At 43.4% G+C, this 26188-nt stretch overlaps 1 protein-coding gene across 1 annotated transcript; it reads left to right on the top strand.

Moving 5' to 3' along the window:
• Positions 1-592: 592 nt before the first annotated feature.
• SAMM50 (SAMM50 sorting and assembly machinery component) lies at positions 593-26188 on the top strand. The gene is made up of 15 exons (XM_070946605.1): positions 593-665; positions 3442-3552; positions 4720-4821; positions 5640-5727; positions 9329-9435; positions 9915-10045; positions 12569-12656; positions 16161-16289; positions 17062-17133; positions 17970-18056; positions 20454-20524; positions 22675-22742; positions 23681-23827; positions 23999-24140; positions 26005-26188. The coding sequence occupies exons 1-15, from the start codon at positions 645-647 to the stop codon at positions 26048-26050; spliced, it is 1410 nt and encodes a 469-aa protein (XP_070802706.1). The 5' UTR covers positions 593-644; the 3' UTR covers positions 26051-26188.

The following is a 26188-nucleotide window of genomic DNA, read 5'->3' as shown; positions in this document are numbered from 1 at the left end:
CGAGGGAAACAAAGTCCCGTGGAGTTTTTGGTGGCAGGAGGCGACCAGGAACTTCTGCTCTCACCTCCCAGCCTACCTGTCAGGGTTGTTGTCCTAGGAGCAAATGGAAAAATTCGCTATGGTATCCCTTTGAGATACGGGAGAAAAGGCAGGATTACAACCTTCCGCCCTGAGTCTTCGGAGAGGGGCGGCATATAAATTAAATTAAATTAAATAATTAAATTAAATTAAATTAAATTAAATTAAATTAAATTAAATTAAATTAAATTAAATTAAATTCCGCCAGAGGGCAGCGGAGGGTTTCTTTTCGGCGTGCCTTTGCTGCCCTCTAGCGGCCAGTCGGGCCTCTCGCGGCTTAGCCAACCACCGCCCTTAAGGAGAGAAACATCTGGGAAAGAACTGGCGGAAGTGTTGGCAACGGGGGGTCTTGCTATAATTTTCTAAAACTCACGCCGGGACTTGAGGAAAGCGATCCCCTTCCGCCCTTTCCTTCTTCTTCGGGCCAATCAGAAACGAAGCGTCGCTTCGGAGCTTCCGGAGGAGGAGGAGGAGAAGAAAGAGGCGGTCTTGAAAAGAGACAGAAGGGGGCGGTCGCTGCGCATGCGCGGGAGGAGGCGGAGCGGCGCGCTTTGGAGGCAGAGGCCATGGGGACGGTTCATGCACGGGTAGGAGTTCGCCCGGCTGACCTTGGCGAAGTGGGGGGGCGGCGTTAAATGGGGGGGGTGGTGCGGGCCGACGGGGGTCCTCTGGGCATGTGTAGAGTGCCCTTCTAAACCACCTTGGCGCCTCCCCCGAGCGGACTGACCTTGGGGGTCCCAGCAGAAGAAGTGGGGGGGGCGGTTGCGTGGAAAAGCCCCCCCCCACTCGTGTTAGTGGGAGAGAAAACAAGTCCTTTCTTGTTTTAAATAAAGTGGGAAAAGACACCCCCTCCCCTCCTCCCAACACCCAATGTGGCATTTGGGTCCATTGATACCATTCATCATTGGATCCCCACCGCGTCTTTGCAGGCAGTCCTCGACTTACGGCGGTTCGTTTAGTGACCGTCCACTGGGAAAAAAATGTGGATTTAGGACCTTTTTTTTTTTAATCCGTCACAGGTCGGGTGATCAAAATTCAGAGGCTTGGGCAACGGACTCAGACTTACGACCGTGGCAGTGTCCCACGGTCCCCTTTTGCGACCTTCTGACAAGCAAAGGCGGGGGTGGGGGGAGGGGATGCCAGATTCATGGAGCAACATGATTATTCATTTTATCAACTTAACTGGGTTACTAATTAAATCAACTTAATTTTATTCACTTAACAGCTGCGGCAAGGAAGGTCGTAAAACGGGGCAAAGCTCACCTAACAAATTTCTCGCTGAACAATAGAAATGATGGGCTCGAGTGTGGTCGTTAAGTGGAGGACCACCTGTATTTTGGGCAACCTAAGCAGAGCGGCCTCGTCCTCCCTGGCCTCGTTTCTCCTGCAACAACGACCCTGCGTGGTGGGCTGGACTGGGAGGCAGGACCGGCCCCAGATCTCAGAGTTGCCTGGCTTCTAACCCATCTGCCTTCAGTAAAAGGTTTTATTCTTGGCTGCTCCCAGTAAGAGGAGCTTTAAAGGGATTGGCACCCAATATCAGACAGTTTGTGGGTTATTCCCTGTGGATTTTGGTGGGCCCAATACAGGTAGTCCTTGACTTTCGACAGTTCATTTAGTGACTGTTCAAAGTTACAATGGCACTGAAAAAAGTGACTTATGGCCTTTTTTCCTCGTTACGACCTTTGAAGCATCCCCATGTTCATGGGATCAAAATTCAGAGGCTTGGCAACTGGTTCGCACTTATGACCGGTGCTGTGTCCAAAGGTCACGTGATCACCTTTTGCGACCTGACAAGGAAAGTCAGTGGGGAAGAAGCTGGATTAACAACTGTGGCAAGGAAGGTCGTAAAATGGGGCAAAATTCACTTAACAAATTAGCCACAGAAAGTTTGGGTTCACTTAGCCACAGAAAGTTTGGGTTCAAGTGTGGTCGTAGGTCGGGGACTATCTGTATCAGACAGTTCATGGGTTACTCGCTGTGGATTCAGGTCATTCAGTTTATCCTGACCTGATAGGCAAATATTCCCCCTGCATGCTGCTTAACGTATGCTGGAAGTTTAAGTCCATACAACTTAAAATTGTCTCAAATGAAAACACTGGCTTAACTGCCAAGATGTTGTTGTTAGTTGTGAAGTCGTGTCCAGCCCATCGCAACCCTATGGACAATGTTTCTCCAGGCCTTCCTTTCCTCTACCATCCCCGAAGTCCATTTAAGCTCACGCTGACTGCTTCAGTGACTCCATCCAGCCACCTCGTTCTCTGCTGTCCCCTTCTTCTTTTGCCCTCAGTCGTTCCCAGTATTAGGCTCTTCTCCAGTGAGTCCTTCCTTCTCTCTCTTTTTTTTTTTTTATGTTTTAGACAAACAAATATTTAATACATCAGTTTTTTCTTCCCTGTGACATCTCAGTGTTATCTTCCAAAGTTCTTTCTTTTTCTGTATAGTTGTCATTACTTCTATCTTGATCCTTATCCAGTCCACAATATCAATTCATCACTAACATAATATTCAACTCATCACATATTTTTACATACTTATATAATTAATCATTTATATCTCTTCTCCAACCAATAATAAAAATCATTCCATATTTTAAAATATTCTGAGTCTTCTCTATCTTTAATCATCAGAGTTAATCTATTCATTTCTGCACAATCTAAGATTTTTTTAAATTACTTCTTCCAAAGATATTTTCTCCGCTTTCCAATTTTGTGCATAGACAATCCTTGCAGCTGTTATTACATGTATTATCAGATAAACTTTTTCCTTGCTAATTTTTTCAGGTAGGATACCCAGTAGGAACAGCTCCTTCCTTCTCATTAGGTGGCCAAAGTATTTGAGTTTCATCTTCAGGATCTGGCCTTCTAAAGAGCAGTCAGGGTTGATCTCCTCTAGGACTGTTTGATCGCCTTGCAGTCCAAGGGACTCGCAGGAGTCTTCTCCAGCACCATAGTTCAAAAGGCCTCAATTTTTTGGCGCTCAGCCTTTCTTATGGTCCAACTTTAATGCCAAGACATTAAGACTCAATATATGCTGAACATTAAATTTGAGTGTGGCAGTGAAAGAATTAAGGAGATTACAGCTAGGGGAAGAAACTGGTGCCCCAAGTGCTGACTTATTGTCCTTCATGGTGTAACTCAGGGCTCGTTTGTAGATACCCCAACTGTTAATACTTGTAGTAAAATAGTGATGCACACTTGTATTGCATGAATACAACATTATTCCATGTTCTTGTGTTTCCAGTATAAAAGGGATGGTGATGGTACCTAGTTAATACATACACTTGTTTTTGGGAAAAAGAAACAGATCAGTAATCTAGTAGTTCATTTGATTGATTATAAACGACTGAATCTGCGATTTCAGAGTTTGGAGCCTCTCCCCACGAGTGGTCCTGATTTTGGTGGCCTAGGTGAAGAAGCAGAGCTTGTGGAAGTTGAACCAGAAACTAAACAAGAAATTCTTGAAAATAAAGATGTAAGTATAAGGATTTCCTGCCTTCCCCTTAATTACGTAGAGCAGGGGTCCCCAACACCAGGCCCACAGACCGGTCCATGTCCTGTTAGAAACTGGGCCGCATAGCTGGAGGTGAGCAGCGAGAGTAAGCGAATGAAGCTTCATCTGTATTTGCAGCCGCTCCCCAGCGTTATCATCACTTCCTCAGCTCCACCTGAGATCATCAGGCATAGATTCTCCAAAGAGTGTGAACCCTACTGTAAACAGCGCATGGGAGGGATCTAGGTTGTGAACCCTCCTTCCCTTTATCCAGTTTGTGGAAAAATGGTCTTCCATTAAATTGGTCCCTGGTAGCATAAAATTAGGGATACCACTGATATAGAGTACTGTACTGTATGTAATAAAAATGATTACTGTTACAGATGATACATCTTTAAAACGACTGCCTGGTACGTTTAGAAATAAACTTGCCTTTTTAGGTGACATCTTGCATAAATTCAGGTGGGCTAATGTAGTTAAGTAATTTAAAAAAAATCTTAGAAGGATATAATTACCTCCTTTGGGAAACATACAAGAAAAACTAAGCTAAGATGCTGAGCTTGTCGATCGAAAGGTCGGCAGTTTAGCAGTTCGAATCCCTAGTGCTGCGTAACAGGGTGAGCTCCCATTACTTGTTCCAGCTTCTGCCAACCTAGCAGTTCGAAAGCACATAAGAAATGCAAGTAGAAAAATAGGGACCACCTTTGGTGGGAAGGTAACAGTGTTCCGTGCGCCTTTGGCGTTTAGTCATGCCAGCCACATAACCACGGAGACGTCTTCGGACAGCGCTGGCTCTTCGGCTTTGAAACGGAGATGAGCACCACTCCCTAGAATCAGGAACGACTAGCACATATGTGCAAGGGGAACCTTTACCTTATAAGGCATTTGGTTCGAACTAACTTAATCAAAATAAAATCCTGGGCTTCAGTTTTGAAGAACTTGGAGCAATTAAAAATATTGGTCTTCTTGCCAAAATTGCTTAGTTTAGATATTCCCAACATTTAAATGGTAGAGAATCTGCTTAATATTGAACATATCTCTTCACAAAATCTGTGACAAAATCTTCATGCTTACAGAATCATTATATCTACTAATGCAATAATTTCTAATATCTGCCCATTATTTAATACTTGTTACTTTGCTTTTTAGGTTGTTGTTCAACATATACACTTTGAGGGACTTGGAAGAACTAAAGATGATATTATCATGTATGAAATTGGTGAAGTTTTCAAAGCTAAAAATCTGATTGATGTGAGTACTAAAATTCCTTAACACGCTATCCAAACATCTCAACAACTACATTATATTAGCATCTTTATTTAATTCCATAGAAATTTAGAAATATGATTGCTCAACTTGTGTGCCCAAATAATCTTGCAAAACTTTACTAAAAAGTTTTTTATTATTTTGGAAACAGGTTTTGAGCTATATCAATTTGGGATTGTGGAAAGATACTGATTTTTTTTTTCTGATGGACACAAATTTACGAATTTGAGGGGTTACTTGTGACATAGCAGTATGCAGGGCGTTTCAGTATGAATTATCTCAAACTCAGCCCTCTGATTTGAGTATGAAATGAGCTGCCATGGGCATTTTAAGCTTCAATGTTGCATATTTTCATTAAATTATATGAAACATTCCATAGTTAATGGCAGTTTCTTTGTGTAGCTTTTCCATGTTGCCGTGATCTTTTTGTACTCCTCCAAAGGAAGTAGAAATTCTACATTTGATCTTGAAATCCGGATCAGTAAATTACTCAAATATGTACCTGTGCACATATCTGAGAAAAGGAATTGATTTTCAAGACAGTAAAGTATCTCTGGGGAGTTGGTTAATTTTTTTTAATGGAAGGAAAAGTACATAATATGTAATCCAAAGAAATTAAAATGAATTTTGTAAAAGTTCAAGTACAGTACTTAGAAAATCCAATTTCTTTAATGAAAATGCAGAGCTCATTGAATTAGTTGTATTAACTGGCAACAAATGAATGGGTGTTGATTTAACACATTGGTATTGGAAATGTTTGCAATCATTTGGTTATGTTTTGACACGACTTTAATATTTCGAAGGTGATGAGGAAATCACATGAAGCTCGTGAAAAGCTCCTCCGCCTAGGAATATTCAGACAAGTCGATGTACTGATCGATACATGTCAAGGTAATAATAACAGAATAACAAGAGTTGGAAGGGACCTTAGAGGTCTTCTAGTCCAATCCCCTGCTCAGGCAGGAAACCCTATAGCAGTGATGGCTAACCTTTTCCGGACCGAGTGCCCAAAGCGCACACGTGAACCCCCAAAATGCAATGCGCGCACGGCACCCATGCATGCGCCCCACCTCCCACGCATGCGCGGCAAACCTGAACTGGGGCGATGGCTCGCATGCCCACAGAGAGGGTGCTGCATGCCACCTCTGGCATGCATGCCATAGGTTCGCCATCATGGCCCTATAGCAGTGATGGCTAACCTTTTTGTCATCGCGTGCCAAAAATGGGTGGAGCGCGGGGGGGGGGGTGTTGCACACTCTTGTGCCCACACCCATAATTCAATGCCCTCCCAGTGCCCCCCGTGTATGCATGTGTGGCCCCCCTCGCATACGCGCGTGACCTGACTGCGCTCCCCTGCTTTTGGCACGTGACGGCAAAAAGGTTACCGGTGGGCCCGGAAGGCCCATTTTTCACCTTCCTCAGGCTCCAGAGGCTTTCTTGGAGCCTGGGGAGGGTGAAAACAGCCTTCCCCGTCTCCCCGGAGGCCCTCTGGAGGCTGGAAACGGCCCGTTTCCCAACTTCCAGTGGGCCCAGAAGGCCCGAAAATCAGCTGGCCGGCACACACGTGTGTGCTGGAGCTGAGGTAGGGCAATGCTCACATGCCCACAGATGTGGCTCTGCGTGTCACCTGTGGCACGTGTGCCACAGGTTCGCCATCATGGCCCTATAGCTGTCTAGACTTTTCTTAAAAACCTCCATTGATGGAGCACCCACAATTTCTGAAGGCAAGCCTTTCCACTGATTAATTGTTCTCACTGTTAGGAAATTTCTCCAGGCTGCTTCTCTCCTTGATTAGCTGAAGAACCTTCTTGGATGAGAGGCAAAATGTCTTCAAAGAAAAAACCAGAAAATCCAGTTGTCTCTTGAAAGAAAAGTACCTTTGGCTCCCTTCTCATCAGTTGAAATCAAATCAAATTCAAATCATTTGAAGCTATGGGCTGTTGCATTGCTCCCTGCATGGAGGGATTTGAAAGGTTCTCGTAACACTGATCGAAGACAAAACAGTTATAAGATGTGGATCAGTAGCACGTCCAATATTTTTGGTCTTGGGATTGTGGTCAGTTTTTTTTTACAGAAGACATCAGATTATTTGTTTTTTCAACATACACTTAAATTGCCAAAAAAATAATTGTGTTTCCCTACAATAATGATAGTTCTATCCTGATTATAGTGCTGTTTTTCCCCCTTTTATCTGTTTATAGCTAAATGTTTTAAATTGCCAATCTTCGACCAAATTTATAAACAAAAGTCAAGTGACATAAAAAGGAAGAGTGCAGTTTATACACAGTAGCAAGGCCCAGCTAATTCCACTAATCCCAGCTAAACCCAGATCAAGGGATGAGCCTGCCCTTCCCCCAGCTTTTCTTCCCTTTGTGGAGATGGAGGCTTGGGGATATTGGCACATCCCTCTGCTGAGGATCGAAACAATGGCAGACTTCAGCCTGCATTTGCAGGAGTGAGCATGCAGAAGGAGAGTGGTAGGGAAGCATGGAAGTACCAGTCTCATGGCTTAGCTCAGTGGTGAATTCTGAACCGGTTTGCTGTCGGTTCGCTGGCCACGCATGTGTGCTGTGCGCCAAGTGCATGCATGCTCAGTGTGTGTGAAACGTGTGCTGCATGTGCATGGATGCGTGCTGCGCACCGAAAGGAGGCTTGGGTAAGTAGAACAGCAAGGGGGGGATCAGCTGTGCAGCGCGATTTAGCTTCACTAGAAAGCAGGATTTCCTGCTTTCTAGCAAAGCTAAACCGCCCAGCACAGCTGATTGTTGGAAATACCAGTTTGGAGGAACCGAAAGCTTTTTTAAACTACCGGTTCGATCGAACCGGTAGTTTTTATCACTATCGGTTCTCCCGGACTGGAGCGAACTGGTAGCATGTCATCCCTGGCTTAGCTGGTATTTGGTTATTGCTTGCGGGTCTGTTTTATCAAGTCCAATAATCTTTCTCATTGCCATTGTGTATTTTAGGTGTTTCTTACTCGTTTTGAAATCTGGTTTGTCCAAATTAGTTTTAAATTGTTATATTAAAAAATTGTTATATTAAAAAATGTTTTTTTGAAATTTCAAAACAGCAAACAGGAGTTTACTGACAGACTTACAACCGTTTAGTGACCAGTTACAACGGCACTGAAAAAAAGTGACCTATGGCCATTTTTCACACTTAACGGCAATTGCAGCATCCCCATGGTCATGTGATTTACATTTGGACACTTGACAACTGGTTCATCTTTACAATATTGTAGTGTCCCGGGGTCATTTTTGCTGTTAGTTGCGAAGTTGTGTCCGACCCATCACGATCCCATGGACAACGTTCCTCCAAGCCTTCCTGTCCTCTACCATCCTCTGGAGTCTATTTAAGCTCATGCCGACTGCTTCAGTGACTCCATCCAGCCACCTCGTTCTCTGTCGTCCCCTTCTTCTTTTGCCCTCAATCTTTCCCACCATTAGGCTCTTCTCCAGTGAGTCCTTCCTTCTCATTCAGTGGCCAAAGTATTTGAGTTTCATCTTCAGGATCTGGCCTTCTAAAGAGCAGTCAGGGTTGATCTCCTCTAGGACTGACCGGTTGGATCGCCTTGCAGTCCAAGGGACTCGCAGGAGTCTTCTCCAGCACCATCGTTCAAAGGCCTCCATTCTTTGGCACTCAGCCTTCCTTATGGTCCAACTTATACAGCCATCCATCGCAACTGGGAAAACCGATTCCCTTTTGTGACCTTCTGGCAACCAAAGTCAGTGAGGAAGCCAGATTCTCTTAACAAATACGACAAGAAAAGTCGTAAAATAGGGCAGAACTCGCTTAACAAATTTCTCACTTACCAACAGAAATGTTGGACTCAATTGTGGTCGTCAGTCGAGGACTACCTGTATTTCTTAAGGAAGCAAAACCCGATAACAGATGGAGACCTTTAAGTAGAGACCAGTATTTTAATTAACTATGTCAGAGTTTGAGCCTGGTGGATATCGTACTTGGAATCAGACTTCCTAAATTAGAGTGGGAAATTGGGTGTGGCCCAGTGGTGGGTTTCTACCGGTTCGCCCCGGTTCGGGGGAACTGGTAGCGGCGGCAGTGGGAAGCTCCGCCCACCCACCCAGACGTCATCACAGATGCTCTTCCGAACTGGTAGCGAAGGTAAGTGAAACCCACTACTGGTGTGGTCCCTGGAGCTTTCTGCCCTCACTCCCAGCTAGTACAGGACTAGAGTTGGGGATGCAGAGTGTCAGGCGCCTGGAAGTTCTTCGCTTTCCCAATTGAAACCTAAAAGAGAATGGGGGTAACTTCAGCCCGGGTCTCTTTGGTGCAATTCTGGCCCTGTAACCACTACCCCAGCACGCGCACCAAACCTGTGATATCACCGAAGTAAATCACACTTAGTTTGCCCAGTTGTGTAACTCAATCTGAATCTTATCTCACTGTTCAAAGTGTGCATATCTTTTTGGCCAGAGGGTCAGAACTGTTGGCTTGACTAATAAATGCACGTGTGTGTTTGTGTGTTTAGGTGACAATGCTCTTCCAAATGGGTTAGACGTCACCTTTGATGTAACAGAACTGAGAAGATTAACTGGAAGTTACAACACCATGGTTGGCAACAACGAAGGAAGCATGGTAGGTCTTGCATCATTGGTTGCTGCCGGGCGTCAGCTCTGAAACATGAGAGCTAGGGCATTTAAATAGAAACACGATTTGGCTTCATTTTGAGAAAACAGTCTTCCAATTGTACACGGTCCATTTTCCCTGCTTATTCTGTGATTGCTTAGAAATCCCGAGTTCTATGCTTTTAGATTAGTCCACCTTAGACTAACTTAAGAAACAAATGAGCACCACTCTCTAGAGTAGAAGATGCCTGAGCAGGGGAAACCTTCATCTTTACTTTAGATTAAGAGAACAAGAAGTGGTCTCTTTGTTGTCTGGAAGGAAGATAGTTACTTTTCTTGTTGATAACAACAAAATACGGAACGATTAACGTTAAGAACTGACGAGTTGGCTTTTCACGATTGCAAGGAGAATGAAAGTTTTAAAAAGCTGATAGAGAAGCTAATGGTAGAGAGCCACAGACTCGCTTATCATCTTATCGCGTTTTACAGGTCCTTGGACTCAAACTGCCTAATATTTTGGGGCGTGCTGAGAAAGTGACGTTCCAGTTCTCCTATGGCACCAAGGAAACGTCATACGGTCTCTCCGTCTTCAAACCACAGCCTGGTCACTTTGAAAGAAAGTAAGACTTTTAAAGTACGTGAATGCTATGGGCATCATATTTTAGAGTCTCTAAAGTTCCCCCTTAAATCAAGAGGGTTTATTTCCAAGTAAACATAAATGGGCTGCTCTTTTAAGTTTTTGTAAGGTTCAAAAGACTTTTCTTCAGCGTAAATATTGTATGATCACTGATAACTTTTTCCCCAGATTGTACCAACTCCGAGCCTATTTTTTTTTCTTTCATGTAATGAAAAAGTCAGTTGATTTCAGCTTTCCTGATAGTTTGCTTAGTGGCCAGGCTGCAACATCATCCCTTGCATTTTCATTATTTATAACAGTGGCCCCCCAATCTTTTGGGTGCCAGGGACCGGTTCCGTGGAGAACGGTTTTTCTGCAAATGGGGGCGGGCTGGTTTTGTGCGCTGCCTGGATCCCGCACATGCACGGATGGGGCTTTGCTCACTTGCGGAGCCTGGTTCCTGGTGGGCAACAGACTGATGCCACTCTATGGCCCAGGGGTTTGGGACTCCTGATTTATAAGAAAGAAAAAAAGGATGTAGGTGGCCCTTTTAAGATGCTAAACCAGTGATGGTGAACCTTTTTGGCACTGAGTGCCCAAACCGGAACATGCATGCATGCGTGTGCATGTGTGCGTGTGCACGGAGCACCAGAAACCCAACGACCAGCTGGATGACATGTGCATGCCTATTTTTTGGCTGTTTTCAGGCCGGTTTATTGGCTGTTTGGGGGGCCATTTTTAGGCCGTTTTCTGGTGCTCCGGCACCTGCGAAGACCACCTGGCCATTTTTTGGCTGTTTTTTGAGCTGTTTTTTGCACCATTTTCAGGCAGTTTTCCGATGCTCTGGCACCTGCGAAGACCACCTGGCCGTTTTCAGGCCGGTTTTCGGGCTGAATGCCCCAAAACCTGCCTGAAAACTGCCTGAAAAACTGCCTGAAAATACCCCAAAACCTGCCTGTTTTTTAGCCATTTTTTGGTTGTTTTTTGGGCCATTTTCAGGCTCTCTGGTGCCTGTAAAGACCAGCTGGCCAGTGCACATGTGTGTGCTGGAAACCAGAAGAGCAGCTGGCGATGGCACACGCGCCCACAGAGCTTCTTTCCGTGCCACCACTGGCACGCCCGCCAAAGGTTTGCCATCACGGGGCTAAACTATTGCACAAGCAGCACTCTGCTGGGAGAGGAAGAAACCAGAGATAATATTTTAGCAGAAATCTTGAGCAAGATTTTAACTTTTTTTTATACCCAAAAGGTACCTTAGGAAAAAATATCATGCTGTTTTTGAACCAATAAATCTGTTTTATGCTTTTGTTTTGAAGGGCATGGAAATAATGGACGAGAATTGAACTACTAGACGTCTTTATAAAAATTGTTAGCTGCCATTCTTTTCTTGAAGAGAATTGTAGGCCTCAAGGGATTAGGGAGTGGAAGGCTCTAATATTTCTAATATTTGACATCTCACATTTCCTTACTATTCGCTTCTTTGCACATTGGCACCAGATGTTGAGAAAGCAATCTGACTGCTCTTAATGCTCCAGTATAGGCAGGGGTAGAAGATGGTGGTGCCCAGTTATACTGTAGAACCCGTGAATACATGCCCGTCTGTCTGAAAGTCAAGCTCAGAATTCTATCCTAAATATTCAGCTTTGGTCAAAGGGAGTTTTCCTTCCCACAATTACACATCCGCCTTGTGAGATTAATTTCCTATATCTTAAGTTCAGTGATGGGTTCTGCCCGGTTCTCCCGAGCCGGTAGCGGTGACGATATGATGTCACCGAACCGGTTCTGCCCACCCCACCCCACCACCCCGCCACCCCCCGTGTCCCCCCAGCCCCTGTGTTATTCTTACCTTTTATTTGGCCCCACCCCCAATCTATTGCTGCCTCCTGAGTCCCAGTTGATGGCTAGAGAGAAAAAAACTGTTTATTATTTTCTTTATTTGCAGTCTGGATCCTATCTAATCACTATCATAGATTTGAGCAATAAACAGATTATAGACAGGGAAGAATCTGTTGTGGGGGTAAAGGCTGTAATATTGCTGGATACCATTCCTGGTACCTTCCAGACACTTCGGATTTCCTCTCTCACAGTCTTACCACAAGTTCCGTTACTTACATCCTGTCTTATAAACTTCCTGTTTCTTCCATGATGGAAAAAACATTTCTTTTGCTCATACAAGCTTGGTTTTTATTACACTGGCACAGTCTTCAAATAGTTGTGCCACAAACTAAAAATGAATACAAATATCTGAGCTGTTAATACTTCACGAGATGCCAAAGATTATTAAGCATTAAATAGTTGGCTACTGTTTTTAATCTATAAGCTTTTTTTCTTTTAACCCTAACCTTAAAAGTACCAATATATGTACATATATATACAACTCTCAGTGCAATGGTACATTTTGTTCTTTAGGGTCAAATCCTTCATAGAGACAAATGGAGTAAAAGTCTTCTGTCCTCCTCAAGTCTATGTTGGGATTTTCTTGCAGGGTTTTTTTTTTTTTTAATTTGGGTGTCTTGTTTGTTTCCAGCATTTCTCTCAATGTTTACAAAGTAACTGGACAATTTCCTTGGAGTTCCCTGCGTGAAACTGACAGAGGAATATCAACCGAAGTCAATGTAGGTAAAATGGAGCCACATTGTCTACTACCGTGTTTCCCCGAAAATAAGACCCTGTCTTCTATTTTTTTTTTTTTTGAACCCTGAAATAAGCGCTTGGCCTTATTTTCGGGGAGGTCTTATTATTTTGAGGCGCGTGGAGCGAGACGGGGCTCCCCTTGCCGTCTTACCTGATTTCTAGCTCTGTCTCCCTAACCCTAACCAGAGAAAATGGCGGGGACCAGCTGCGCATGCGTTTAAATATTTTCGGGGAGGGCTTATTTTCGGGGGAGGGGTATTTTTTTGGAGAGGGCTCATTTTCGGGGAAGCACAGTAGTTAGCGAAGGATGGTGAATAACTGGGATGGCACAGTGGGGAAGGTTTTTAAGAAGAGTCTGGACAGTCACTTGTCTGAGATTGTATAGGTTCTCCTGGACTAGAAGACCTCCAAGGTCCCTTCCAGAGTCCTGTTCTGTTCTGTTCTGTTCTGTTCTGTGTTCCTGTCCTGTCCTGTCCTGTCCTGTCCTACTCTACTCTACTCTACTCTACTCTACTCTACTCTACTCTACTCTACTCTACTCTACTCTACTCTACTCCATTCTATTCCATTCTATTCTATTCTATTCTATTCTATTCTATTCTATTCTATTCTATTCTATTCTATTCTATTCTACTCTACTCTACTCTACTCTACTCTACTCTACTCTACTCTACTCTATTCTATTTTTTGACTGGATTTCAGAAAAGTGGTTTAGAGTTAGCAAAATAAACACCTGTCTGCAACTGTTTGAGGCACCTACTTCTTTTTTTCTGAGATTCTCACCCTGGGAAAAGGTGCAGCCTTTTTAAGGAGTGGAGGGCAGATGCTATATTTGTGTTCCCTTGAGCTCTGAAGCACCAATTTGGTGCTGCACAGCCCTAACATTAAGTGCTTCTCTGGTGACTGCCCTGCCTGCTGCATGTCCCACATTGAGCTCTTTCCATTGAGCTCTTAGCAGATTGCAAAGGATCTTGCAGACAGCTGACGGACAACATTTCCTGTTCCTGCGTCATTGCATTTTTTTGCTGCTGTGTGGCAACAAACCGGGATGGCGGTTAGGCATTGATCACTTTTTGTACCTGCACAGCTTCTTGAAATTAGCAAGGTATGGCTTGTACAAGGGTAGGCAACCTTAAATACTCAAAGAGCCACAAAGGTCCTAACCAGGAGCTCCCTGTTCAATCCTGGAGCCAACCAGAAGTCTGGTTCCCCCACCATAGAGTCTCCTCCTAGCGCAGCATCCTTTTTCCTCTACTTCTCCTAACCAAAAGCCCTATCAATTGTGGAGCCGACCGGCGACAGGGAGTCGGAGCAGAGGGATGAAAGAGCCACATGCGGCTCCAGAGCCATGGATTGCTGACCCCTGGGCTTGTATCTCAACATCTCACCCCTCATTTCAGGCAGAGCTGCTGGGCTTGACCGATACCTGCTTTTCACAAACGAAGTCATCCCATGACTATTGTTCTGTCCCCCTTCCCCACACAGGCAAACACACAACCAGGCACGCCTGCCAAGATTTTATTAAGCAACCAGACTAGAAACCCTTGCAGATAAGAGTTTTGGCAGTAAACTGCGAAATGCCTGCCAAGTCAGTTTTCACTCACAGTCAGCAAGAGAGAGTTTCTCCTCAGTCCGATTCAGTAGCAAAAAATAATCCACGAAGCAAGAGTTGGCCAAGGTCCAATCCAAATATGCACAAGCCAGATTTCAGGTTACGCGATGTGACTCTCAGGTTTTTAACTTTGACCATCACAAATCCTGAAGAGCAGTCACACCCACTTTTATTCCTTGTGGGGTGTAGCTCAGTGACTCAGCTCAATCTCTGGCCTTCCCACGCCTCTTTCGTTGCTGCGCACGCTTCTCCTTCCGACGCTGCCTGGGATCAAGCTAGGATTCATCATCCTCGCTCCCTATCTGTTGTTGTTCCGATATGCTTTCCTCCTGGCATATCCCAGGCTGTTCCTCTTGGCCTTCAGATGGAACCTGAGGCATTGCCAGAGAGGAGGGTCCTAGAGAGGGAGGCCTTATCAGTTCCTCCCCATCACCTTCTGAGTCCTCTTCCTCTGTTGGGTCACAACAGCTATGTTGGCAAACCTGGCAATAGGAGGCTAGGAGAATCTCACAGTATCTAGTAGTCCATCTCAGCCCGAGCCATGATGGTTACAGTGTCCCGAGCTCATGTGTTCATATTTTGCCATCTTCTGACAAACAAAGTCAATGGGAGTCAGATTCACTTAACAACCGTGTTACTCACTTAATAACAGCAATGATTCATTTAACACATTTGGCAAGAAAAGTCATCAAAACTCACTAAACAAATGTCTTGCTTAGCAACAAAAATATGGGGCTCAATGGTGGCAAAAGATGACCCCAGGACACTGCAACTGTCATAAATATGAGCCAGTTGCTGAGCATCCAAATTTTGATCACATGACCCAGGGGATGCTGCAAAGGTTGTAAGTGTGAAAAATAGTCATGTCACTTTTTTTCAGTGCCGTTGTAACTTTGAACAGTCACTAAATGGGTGTTGTAAGTCGAGGACTACCTGTACTGTAGATCAGTGGTCCCCAACCCCCGGTCCGCGGACCGGTGCCGGGCCGTGGAGTACCTGGCACCGGGCCGCACAGCGGCCGGGGGACATAAACGCTGCAGCGCAAAGGCTCCTGGGCCGTGCGCAAAAGCTCCTGGGCCGTGCGCAATGGGCCGTGCGCAAAAGCTCCTGGGCCGTGCCCCCACCCCTGCGCGCGCTCAGCGGGCCGCGGCGATAAAAAGGTTGGGGACCACTGCTGTAGATTATGCAAACATGACCGGCAAATGTTTTGCAAACATGACCGGCAAATATATTGACTGTTTCCTAATATGATTTGATAGCTTATTTGTTCTCTATGACTATCACTAAGTGTTGTATCTTTTTATTCTTGAAGAATGTATTTTATTCTCCTTTTTTTTTTTAATTTGATTTATATGCTGCCCTTCTCCAGAGACTCAGGGCGGCTTACAATGCGTTAAGCAATAGCCTTCATACTTTTGTATATTTATACAAAGTCATTTTATTGCCCCCATAATCTGGGTCCTCATTTTACCTACCTTAGAAAGGATGGAAGGCTGAGTCAACCTTGAGCCTGGTGAGATTCGAACTTACAGTAATTACAGGCAGCTGATATAAGTGGATGTTAATTAGTCTGCTGAGCCACTAGAGCTCCTTACACTGAAGAGAGCTTATGCACCAAAGACAAATTCCTTGTGTGTCCAATCACACTTGGCCAATAAAGAATTCTATTCTATTCTATTTTACTGCTGTATAAATTTTTTATACTTTTGCTGGGTTTTGATAACACATTCCACTTTTTATATGTGAATTCAGGTTTTATTATAGGAATTCAATCTTCTTCAGATTAGCTCCACAAGCAAATAAATGGAAGATGGAGAAAATATATAATACTTTTCCTCATTCAAAGTTTGAATTTTTTTTCTTTCTTTCAAAGTTTCCTATCTGGAAGACCAACCACACACTAAAATGGGAAACCGTCTGGAGAGAACTGGGCTGCCTTTCAAGAACGGCCTCATTTTCTGTTCGAGAAGAAAGTGGACACTCACTCAAGTCTTCCGTATCTGTAAGATTTTTTTAAAAATTTGAACGCGAATTTTAAAGTAACACAGTTTGCCAAATGATGGCTGTTTACAGGGGTGGGCTTCAAAAATTTTAGCAAGGGGTTCTCTGCCCGGTTGTTGGGTGGGCGTGGTCATGGTGGGTGTGGCCTAGTTGGCCTCCTGCACCACGGTGGGGGAGGGGGGCTTTTTGCCCTCCCCGGGCTCCAGAGGTTTTTCTCGAGCCTCCGGAAGGGTGAAAACAGCCTCCCCAAGCTCCAGAGGCCCTCTGGAGGCTGGAAACGGGCCTGTTTCTGGCCTTCCTGAACTTCTGGTAGGCCCATTTTTCGCCCTCCCCAAGCCTCCGCACGCACTCTGCACTTACCTGCATCCAAAATGGACCACGTGGGAGGAGCAGGGTGGGGTGGGTGGGGCCAGCCAGGAATGGGATTTGGGGGTTCTCTGAACGGCACAGAATCTTAGCTAGATGTTCTCCTAGCAGCCCACCCCTGGCTGTTTAGTATGGTAAATGAGATGAACTTTTTAGTGCTGCAAAAAAGGTTAATAAGTTGAATGTTGCCCATTCTTGTTATAAGAAGAATTCAAATCTACTGGTTCTGCAGAATTATGGAGACATTTAATTTAAAACTGTCAGAGAATCCCCCCTTTTCCCCCTGCTTTTGAAGCTCTCTAACAATGAAATAAAAAATAATAGATTCCAAGCGATGTTTTCTCAGCCTACAACGTTAGCATTTAATTCTGTCTTATCAAGCTTCATATTTTGTTCCTTGTTTGCAGCATGCCATGGTAATTGATTCTCGAAACTCTTCCATCTTGCCTAAACGGGGAGCTTTGCTGAAGATAAATCAGGTATTCATACCTCATTAACTAAGTTTCATTGTAATATGGAGAAAAACAATGCATTTGGATAAGAAACGTGGAAAATCCAAATAGCGAATGGAGAGATCAGATCTGATAAGGTGTTTTGGTTTTTTTTGTCCCTTCAAGTCAGTGTTAATTCCGGGCAATTGCTGGATACATCCCTGCAATATTCTTGGCAAGGCCTCAAAAGCAGTTTGCCATTGCCTCTTCCTAGAGCTGATTGTGATTGACCCAAGGTCACCCAAATTGGGTTGTGCCTCAAGTGGGACTAGAACTCACGGTCTCCCAGTTTCTAGCCTGGTGCTTTACCACTACACAGATCTGGCTGTAGTCTGTCAAAAAGGGAACGGTGAATCCTCGTCAACCACAAATTAAACATGAGACAGCACTTAACTTAACTTAACTTAACTTAACTTAACTTAACTTAACTTAACTTAACTTAACTTAACTTAACTTAACTTAACTTAACTTAATAAAAAGGGTTTGTGTTGGGACAAAGAGTCTGCTTCATGTTCTTGGGAAGCCTAGATCAGAACAGCTACCCTGAAGGGGGTTTAGACTACGTGGCCTCTAGAGTACCTTCAGCTCTATGATTCTATCATACTCTGCATACTTTCTGCACTGCAAGATATGCAGCATGAATTCCACCCTCCACATCAGTCATGTAGCTTGGCACTGTGCACAGTTGAGCAGTTTTTGCAATAACGTCCTTTTCATTTATAGCAGCGCTAAATTTATTCATTTACAATCAGAGTATTAGGCACCCAGTTTATGTCCTCTGAATTTCCCCTTCTCAAAAAATCCCCCCCCCTTTTTTTTTTAAGGAGCTTGCTGGATATACTGGTGGCGATGTGAGCTTTCTGAAGGAGGATTTTGAACTTCAGTTAAACAAACGCCTCTTATGGGATTCGGTAAGTCCTCCGTTTCGGCCTTTCACACATTGTTCCTGGCAGGAAATGACTTTTCCTTCATCATTCGTTTGGAATGTCATCGTCAGACCTGCTGCCACTTAAACCTCTAAATAGAAGTGATCCTTGGCTCCATTTGTTGGGAATATATTTTTATTAGAAGGCAACTATATCACAGTAATGCATATAGCCAGAACTGAGAATCACTCGCCAAAATCCCTTAAACCTTTTCCTCCTTTAGTTACCTTCCATTGTCTGCTCCCTGTCAGATTCAGGTAGGATGTTTTTGTAACGGTCAAGCACAGGATGGTATATAATTGGTATACCGGTATGTAGTTGGTATGTATTTCTTGAAGAAATACAGCACTTACTTTCGTTTCCCCCTTTACTTTCTCCCACTCCCTTTAGTTTATGGCACTGAACAGTAGGGAATAGTCTGATGCTGTGGCTCAGGGACTAAGACGCTTGTCTTGGTCCCTGAGCCACTTGTCGATCAAAAGGTTGGCAGTTCAGTGGTTCAAATCTCTAGTGCCGTGTAATGGAGTGAGCTCTTGTTACTTGTCCCAGCTTCTGCCAACCTAGCAGTTTGAAAGCACATAACAAATGCAAGTAGAAAAATAGGGACCACCTTTGGTGGAAAGGTAACAGCATTCCGTGCACCTTTGGCGTTGAGTCATGCCGGCCACATGACCACAGAGATGTCTTCGGACAGCGCTGGCTCTTTGGCTTTGAAACAGAGATGAGCACCACCTCCTAGAGTCAGGAATGACTAGCACATATGTGCGAGGGGAACCTTTACCTTAGTCTGTCATTGAATAGTAAGGAAGCACAAGCAAGCATTGAGGTGGCAACTGACAATCATAACACAGCATATTTAGAATGTTTTATTTTTAAAAAAATATTGAATTGTAAAGCACTGAATGAACAGGTCAGTGTAAAATGAGTTCCTTGCTTACACCAGCATTTCTCAACCTTTAAGACGGGTGGACTTCAATTCCCAAAATTCCCCAGCCAGTAAGTGAGCTGATTCTGGAAGTTGAAGTCCATTCATCTTAAAGCTGCTAAAGTTAAAAGACGTAGGCTTATGCTGACAAGCATTTTCAAAGGGGGAAAACTGTAGAGATGTTATTACTTTGGGGAAGTCATGAGTCAATGTGAGGTAGGAGAGATTTCAGTCATAGGTTCTTGGACAGCAGCCGCTCCCGGTCACAGAACAAACTCTTCTGAAACCTAAATCAGTTTCAGAAATATTTGGTAATATCGTGGTGGAAGTTTCGAGATAACTACCATATTTTTTGGAGTATAAGACACACTTTTTTCCCTCCTAAGAGGCTGAAAATTTGGGTGCGGCTTATACTCTGAGTGTAACCCCGCCCACCCGCCGGTCTCCACCCTTCGGTCTCTGCGCGTCCTCTTTCTGGATGCAGAGATTGCCACCAACAATGGCTTGTGTTTTTGGGCTCCACACGTCACCTTTTCAGCCACCAAACGCTCTATTTGAGAGCAGGAGGGGATTGCCAAAGCACATTGCTGCCGATCGCTGCATGAAAACACAATGTGTTTGGAGGCTGAAAACGCAACGCGCAGTGCCCAAAATGGCTACCCGGAACAGCTGCTGCCTTCTCTTACCCCTTCCGCGCTTCGCCTGCTTTAGTCACTGGAGCTCCCTCCAACGATCAGCTGTGGTTTTGAAGCTGTTTTTCAGCCCCAACACGAGTGAAGCGATCTTCCGTGCTTTGCCTGCTTTTCTAATTGTTGCTCCCTCCGACGATCAGCTGTGCTTTAGAAGCTGTTTTTTTAGCCCCAACCAGCCCCAACCTCAAAACCAGCGAGCAAACTAATGTGCTGAAGATAACCAGGCTAAGGAAGCTAGCCAGATGAATACCTGGTAGGCAGAATTCCCCCCCCCATTTTCCTCCCCAAAAACTAAGGTGCGTCTTATACTCTGGTGCGTCTTATACGCCGAAAAATACGGTAAAATGTTTGCATGGTTTAACAGATTAACAGAGTTGGGAGGGATCTTATAGGTCAAAGCTTAGTTTTTTTCTTGAGGTTAAGAAACTATTTGAAACCAAAGTGGTTGTGTACAGGATAGTCAAGGAAATGATGTATGCTTCTGTTTTGCCTGACTTTTGAAAGTTGCCTTCAGGGACCTCCAGCTTTTTATCCTGCCTCCATCTCTCTAGGAGGATCTGGGTTTTGGAGAGTACAGGTGCAGATGTTTCATCTTAGCCCATTCTTTGGAATGCACTGAAAAGGCTTCTTTGCAATGAAAACATTCGTTAAGAAAAGTGTGTGTGCGCACGCAAAAAAGTCCGTTTGATCAAATTTTTTATTTTTTTTACACATTCTGAATTGCAATAAACAGCTTCCATTTAAGATGTTTCTGTTTTTCTGAAGGTTCTGTCAGCTTCTCTTTGGGGTGGAATGTTGGTTCCCATCGGAGACAAACCATCGAGTATTGCAGACAGGTATGTAAGGCTGTGATTGGCATGCTTTGGATTGGATTTATTCTCCCTTCATTACAGGCAGCACACTTTGTAAAATTCCCTTGACATATTTCATACGCCCTTCTAGTTGAGGTCCACAGAACTTATTCCTCAATTTGATGTAATATAGGAGTTTGCCATTGGGCAGCGTTACCTAAACCAGTGTTCTTCAGCCTCAGCAAATTTCAGATGTGTGGGCTTCAACTCAGGGGTGGGATTGAAAAATTGCAGCAACTGGTTTGCTACCTGGTTTCTGGGTGGGCATGGCCATGGTGGCGTGGCCTACTCGACCTCCTGCACCACGGCAGTGGGGGGCGTTTTTGCTCTCCCCAGGCTCCGAAGGCTTTCCAGGAGCCTCCAGGAGGGCAAAAACGGCCTCCACCGGGCTCCGGAGGCCCTCTAGAGGCCAGAAATGAGCCTGTTTCTGGACTTCCAGTACTTCCGGTAGGCCCGTTTTTCGCCCTCCCCAGGCTTTGGAGGCCTCTAGGAGGGTGAAAACAGCCTCCCCTGGGCTCCAGAGGCCCTCCAGAATCCGGAAACAGGCCCATTTCCGTTGCTTCCGGTAGGTCCATTTTTTGCCCTCTCAGAGCCTCCGTGCGTGTCCTGCACTTACTTAGCATCCAAAAGGGGCCGCGTGGAGACTCCTTGGAGGGATGGGCGGGGTCAGCCAGTCTTTGGGACAACCAGTTTGGTGAACCAGATTAAAGTTAATGTCCGAACCAGCTGAATCCCATCCCAGAATTCAATTCAGAAGTTGCTGAGACTGAAACCATGGATGATGCCCAGTCATAAAATCAGGTCTAGTCACTTACCACTGTCATGATTTATGATGGAAATTCCAGGTTGCATTATGATTGTATGTTGAGAACTACTTATAATGGAAGTTTATCATGAGCATATAATGGTTTAGCAGTGGATCATAACTAGTAGTCTCAATGGAGTTTTTTCTACTGTACAAAAGAATAGGAACTTTCTGTTACATTTTTGCCAGTCAACAGTTTAAAAACAGTTTGTCTTAATAAAATAAGTAGATGGACTAGTTCCAGGAATCCAGTTAATCAGAAATAATCGGATTATAAAACTTGTTGCCATTTATAAAATAATACTGAGATGTAAGAAATATGAAATACATTTGCTTTCTTTTAACAGAGGAATGTTTCACTGAATTAACTGTGAAATTTTGAATAATGTCCTGTGCAGGACCTAGATAATTTTATATTTAGTTACTGGTTGATCCATCTTTCTTAGTACTGATAGCATTATTGCATTATAATGGTTAGTCACGTAGTTAGCCAGATGTTCAGACATTTTTGTCTGTCTATTGAGTACTTCCCAAGGACCTGGGATAAGCAGATGTAAGCTGTTCTAAGTAAAGCTGCCTCTTGCAGTTGACTGATTATGATTTGCCAATATCAGCAGTATTCAAGTGGTGCTCCAGTTGTTTTGAGATTGCATCCAAGGCGCTATTACTATTGGTACTACCTTTGCTTGCTTTTGCAAAAGTCAAGGTCTCAATTCCTGCAACACTTAACAGAATAGTTGTTCTCTTTCTGTTTGTGGGGGTGGGTTGTTACCTTCTCCAGTTCTTTCTCTTGTATTTTGCTGTCTCCAGGTACTGCCACATCCATTATCCAGACTTCTTTTGTCTTTCTTATTGACAGTTGTTTTGTCTGGGATGTAATGTGACAAGTGCCGGTCTGTTTGAATTCTAAAGTCCCAGAGAACTTTTTCATTTTCTATGGTCCCACCAGTTCTTGCTGACAGGCAAATGGTATTCCTTGCAGATCTTCTAATGCACTACTGTTGCTACTTTGTCATGCTGTTGCTTGTAGACATTATTGCTATTCTTATCAGTAGTAGTATTAACATACTAATTCAGTTTCAGTTGTTAATCAGAAAGATTCCCTCTCTTTAAGGTAGGGTCCAAAGTAATTGCAATACTTTGCACTACCTAGACTGCAAATATACAGTGGGGGGGAAAAATTCAGAATCACTGAGACGGGTATCCAAGAATACATAAAGAGTATTACACTGTAAAATGTTCACGTTACAATTATTCGCTTAGCAGTTTGTAATATAGGCAGATGTTTCCCTTTCTTTATTTTTTATCTTTTCCTCCACTTTTCCTTTAGATTTTATCTTGGTGGACCCACAAGCGTACGTGGATTCAGTATGTACAGTATTGGACCTCAAAGCGAAGGTATGCCTTTCTTTAAACGGTTACTTTGCAGTTGTGTTAGAGATCAAGCAATTCTTGCTGAAAGGTTGCTTAACAATTGAGCAGTTTTACTTATAAACTATAAACCTCCATCCTGGCTTGTTGGCAGAAGGAATGGAAACCACTCTCTGGAGTCCACCAGGATAGGGGTATAGAAAGACAGGTTCTAATTCAAAGAAGATGGAACCGCTGTTCTTTCAGAGGCTGAGTAATTTCAGAACAGTGCCATCTTTGGCCTTGAACAAACTTGTGCTTCCCAAAAGCACGATCACAATCGGGGTTCCTCCTGAATTCTGCTTACAGAGCAAATGAACATTGTGACTAAAGTGGCTTTTGCACAACTTTGGTTTGCGTGTCAGTTACAAAATTACTTGGAATGGAATGCACTGAACATAAGTCACTTGTGTTCTAGTTATGTCTAAATCAGAACATTGTAATTTGTTTTAGATGGGAGATTTAACTTCTATCTAAATACATTCAGTCTTATTTCATTCTTTGACAAAGTGATTAAATTAGCAGACCAGCGAAACGCTGTGGACATAGTATACTTAGATTTCAGTAAGGCATTTGACAAAGTAGACTACAACCTACTTCTTGGTAGGCTAAAAAATGTGGGATAGACAGCATCACCACCAGAAGGATTTGTAACTGGCTGACAAACAGTACTCAGTACAGCTTCTATTGCTGTTTTTTTTTTTTTTAACAGTTTCCTATCTAGCAATTTAGTATATTCTCCATTGGCTATAATTGTGTTGCTGCTGTTTGCTAAGATTTATCACACTGCCTGAAACCACTGCATATCTTGTGAGACAAATACCTTCAGAGTAAATGTGAATTTTTCTTTCAGACGAAGAACGCTCTTTGCTTTGAAAAATGTCTCTTGGATTTGTAATTTGGCAAATATGTTCTGCGGTTTTTAGGTGATTACCTTGGAGGAGAAGCTTATTGGGCCGGAGGGTTGCATCTCTACACACCTCTTCCTTTTCGGCCAGGTCAAGGCGGTTTTGGAGATCTCTTTCGGATGCACTTTTTCCTCAACGCTGGCAATCTCTGCAACCTTAATTATGGTAAGGGCTGGACTACTGCAATGCACTGTACCTGGGGCTGGCCTTGAAGAATGTTCAGAAGCTTCCGTGGTGCAAAATGCAGCAATGCATGGAGCTTACTTAGGCTCTGCAAGCTGCATCGGTTATGTCAGTGTCTGCTGCTAGTCTTCCCACCTTCCTTTTACTTCTCAGGTGAAGGACCAAAGGCTCACCTTCAAAAACTGGCCGAGTGCATCCGGTGGTCTTATGGGGCTGGCATAGTCCTGAGGCTTGGCAATATTGCACGATTAGAACTCAACTACTGTGTCCCAATGGGAGTACAAAGTGGAGATAGGTACGTTGGCTTGTTTGGTATCTACAGCTCAGATCAAAGCCCTTTGGTATCTACAGCTCAAATCAAAGCCCTTTCATGCTTCAAGACAATAATCCCCCTTCAAGTGGAAAAATATCTGGGTGCAAACATTTTTGGAATGATCAAAACATCTGTTTACAACTTCAAAGAGCGTGTTTCTAATTCAAAATGTTTTGCATACCCCAACCCCTGGGCTAAAAGGAATTAGATTTCTGTTTGGTGGTGTTCTTTTTCATTTGACCTAAAATCAGAATTGGGCCTCGAGAGGAGAAAGTATCCTCTAGCAGAGAGAAATGCTCCTTAACTTCCTGCAGAAAGTATAGCATTGATCCTATCATTATCATTATCTGTTTAGATTACTAAATCCGCAGGCACCGTATTTTTCAGAGTGTAAGACACACCTTTTCCCACCCAAAAAGAGGGAGAAAATCTGGGTATATCTTATACTCTGAATGTAACCCCGCCCAGGCTCGCAAACGGAGATTTGAAAGAAGCCTCTGAAAGAAGCTTCAGAAAAAAGCCTCAGAAAGGCTTTTATCTAAAATAATATGGCAAGCAACAAAAGAAGAATCAGTAAAGGTTCTAACCAAACTATGTTAAGAAATCTGGAGAATGACATAATAACCAACAGATCAGAAGAGGTTAATCTACATACCAATACCAAAGAAAGGAGATTGAACAGAATAAAAGCCTCTGAAAGAAGCTTCAGAAAAAAACCCCTTCAAACAGAGCTTCAGAAAAAAAGCCTTTTTCTTCCTGAAGCTTTGTTTCGGAGGCTTTCAGAGGCAGAAAAAAAAGCAAGGCACAGAGCTCACAACCAAGGAACCTGTTGCTAAAATTCACCTCTGGAAACAGCTGATTGGGAGTATTCCGGGAGGCAGATCCACGTGCCAATCAGCTTTTTTATTATTTTCCTCCCCAAAAATTTCAGAGTCTTATACTCTGAAAAATACGGTATATATCGAATTGGTTCTTTTTCGGTGATTATAAAGAGCATTCCGTCATTCTTAAAAGTAAAAGAATGAGCCATTCAGGATCACCACCTGATGTGTTTTGCACCTTCCAAACCATTTTCAGGCACAAAGTTGCCTTCATGAAACAATAATAAAGGGACTCCTTTGATACATTAGAGAGATTGATAAAATGTAGCTGTAGACACATTTGTCTTCTGTCTATAGGAAGCATCCACAGCCTTTAGATTTTTAGATTTAAAACATTTATTTTTATTAGTACTAGATGTTGGAAAGGTGAAAATTAAATAGCCCTAGGAAATAGACATTAAATCACAGAATAACTCTAATACACTCAATGGTATTAAAAATTGACTTCAAGATTAAGCTATTTAGCAAATACAATTTTGTTATTTTTTTCCTGGCGTTTTGAGCTGTCTTAGAAAAAAAACATTTTTTTTAATTATTGGAAATTATAAATGCTGATCTAATTAGATCCACCTTGATCCAACCTGAAGACCATTTCAGCTCTATTTTTTGTGTGCAAGCAAACCAAATTGTGTGTGTTTGTGCAAGCAAACCAAATAAGAGGCTGAAAATGCTGGTGTGAATTAGATGAGAAATTGTGCTTGGCGTTGCCAGTATGATTTGTGATCCCTGGTCTGAACCCTCAAGCTTACCGATGAAAGTTTGCAACAAGAGTTATGTTTATTTAGAAGGGATTTTGTTTCACGAGGTTGTCCCTTAGCTCAGTACAAAAGGTTTTATCTTCCAGTATTTTTTTTAATTGTTATTTTGTTTTGTTTAAAATTACAGGTGTGAAACAAAGTGTTCTGAATTTATTGGGGAAAAGAGGATATCACACCTAACCCCCTTTTTTTTCTTTGCTTTTCCAGAATATGTGATGGAGTTCAGTTTGGAGCAGGAATAAGATTCCTGTAATATCGGTGTCCCTTTTGCAGTGTTGGTCGAAAAGGAGCGGCTGAATTCAAGTGTCATTGGGGTGATATCCCAAATATATTTTTATTGAAGTATAATTATGTATGAAGGATTAACTTCAATTAAAAACCAGAAAAAACA

The sequence above is a fragment of the Pituophis catenifer genome, unplaced genomic scaffold (genome assembly GCF_029215685.1).
Source record: "Pituophis catenifer annectens isolate HBS135680 unplaced genomic scaffold, rPitCat1.0.hap2 SCAF_7, whole genome shotgun sequence".
Taxonomy (NCBI): Eukaryota; Metazoa; Chordata; class Lepidosauria; order Squamata; family Colubridae; genus Pituophis; species Pituophis catenifer.
This window is presented reverse-complemented; position numbering and strand designations above follow the sequence as displayed.

Bases quoted from the DNA above. Each gene is read 5' to 3' on its own strand.
- SAMM50 (XM_070946605.1), top strand. From the start codon at position 645: ATGGGGACGGTTCATGCACGG. The intron at 666-3,441 runs GTAGGAGTTCGC...CTGCGATTTCAG, and splicing joins TGGGGACGGTTCATGCACGG to AGTTTGGAGCCTCTCCCCAC. The intron at 16,290-17,061 runs GTAAGATTTTTT...CCTTGTTTGCAG, and splicing joins CACTCAAGTCTTCCGTATCT to CATGCCATGGTAATTGATTC.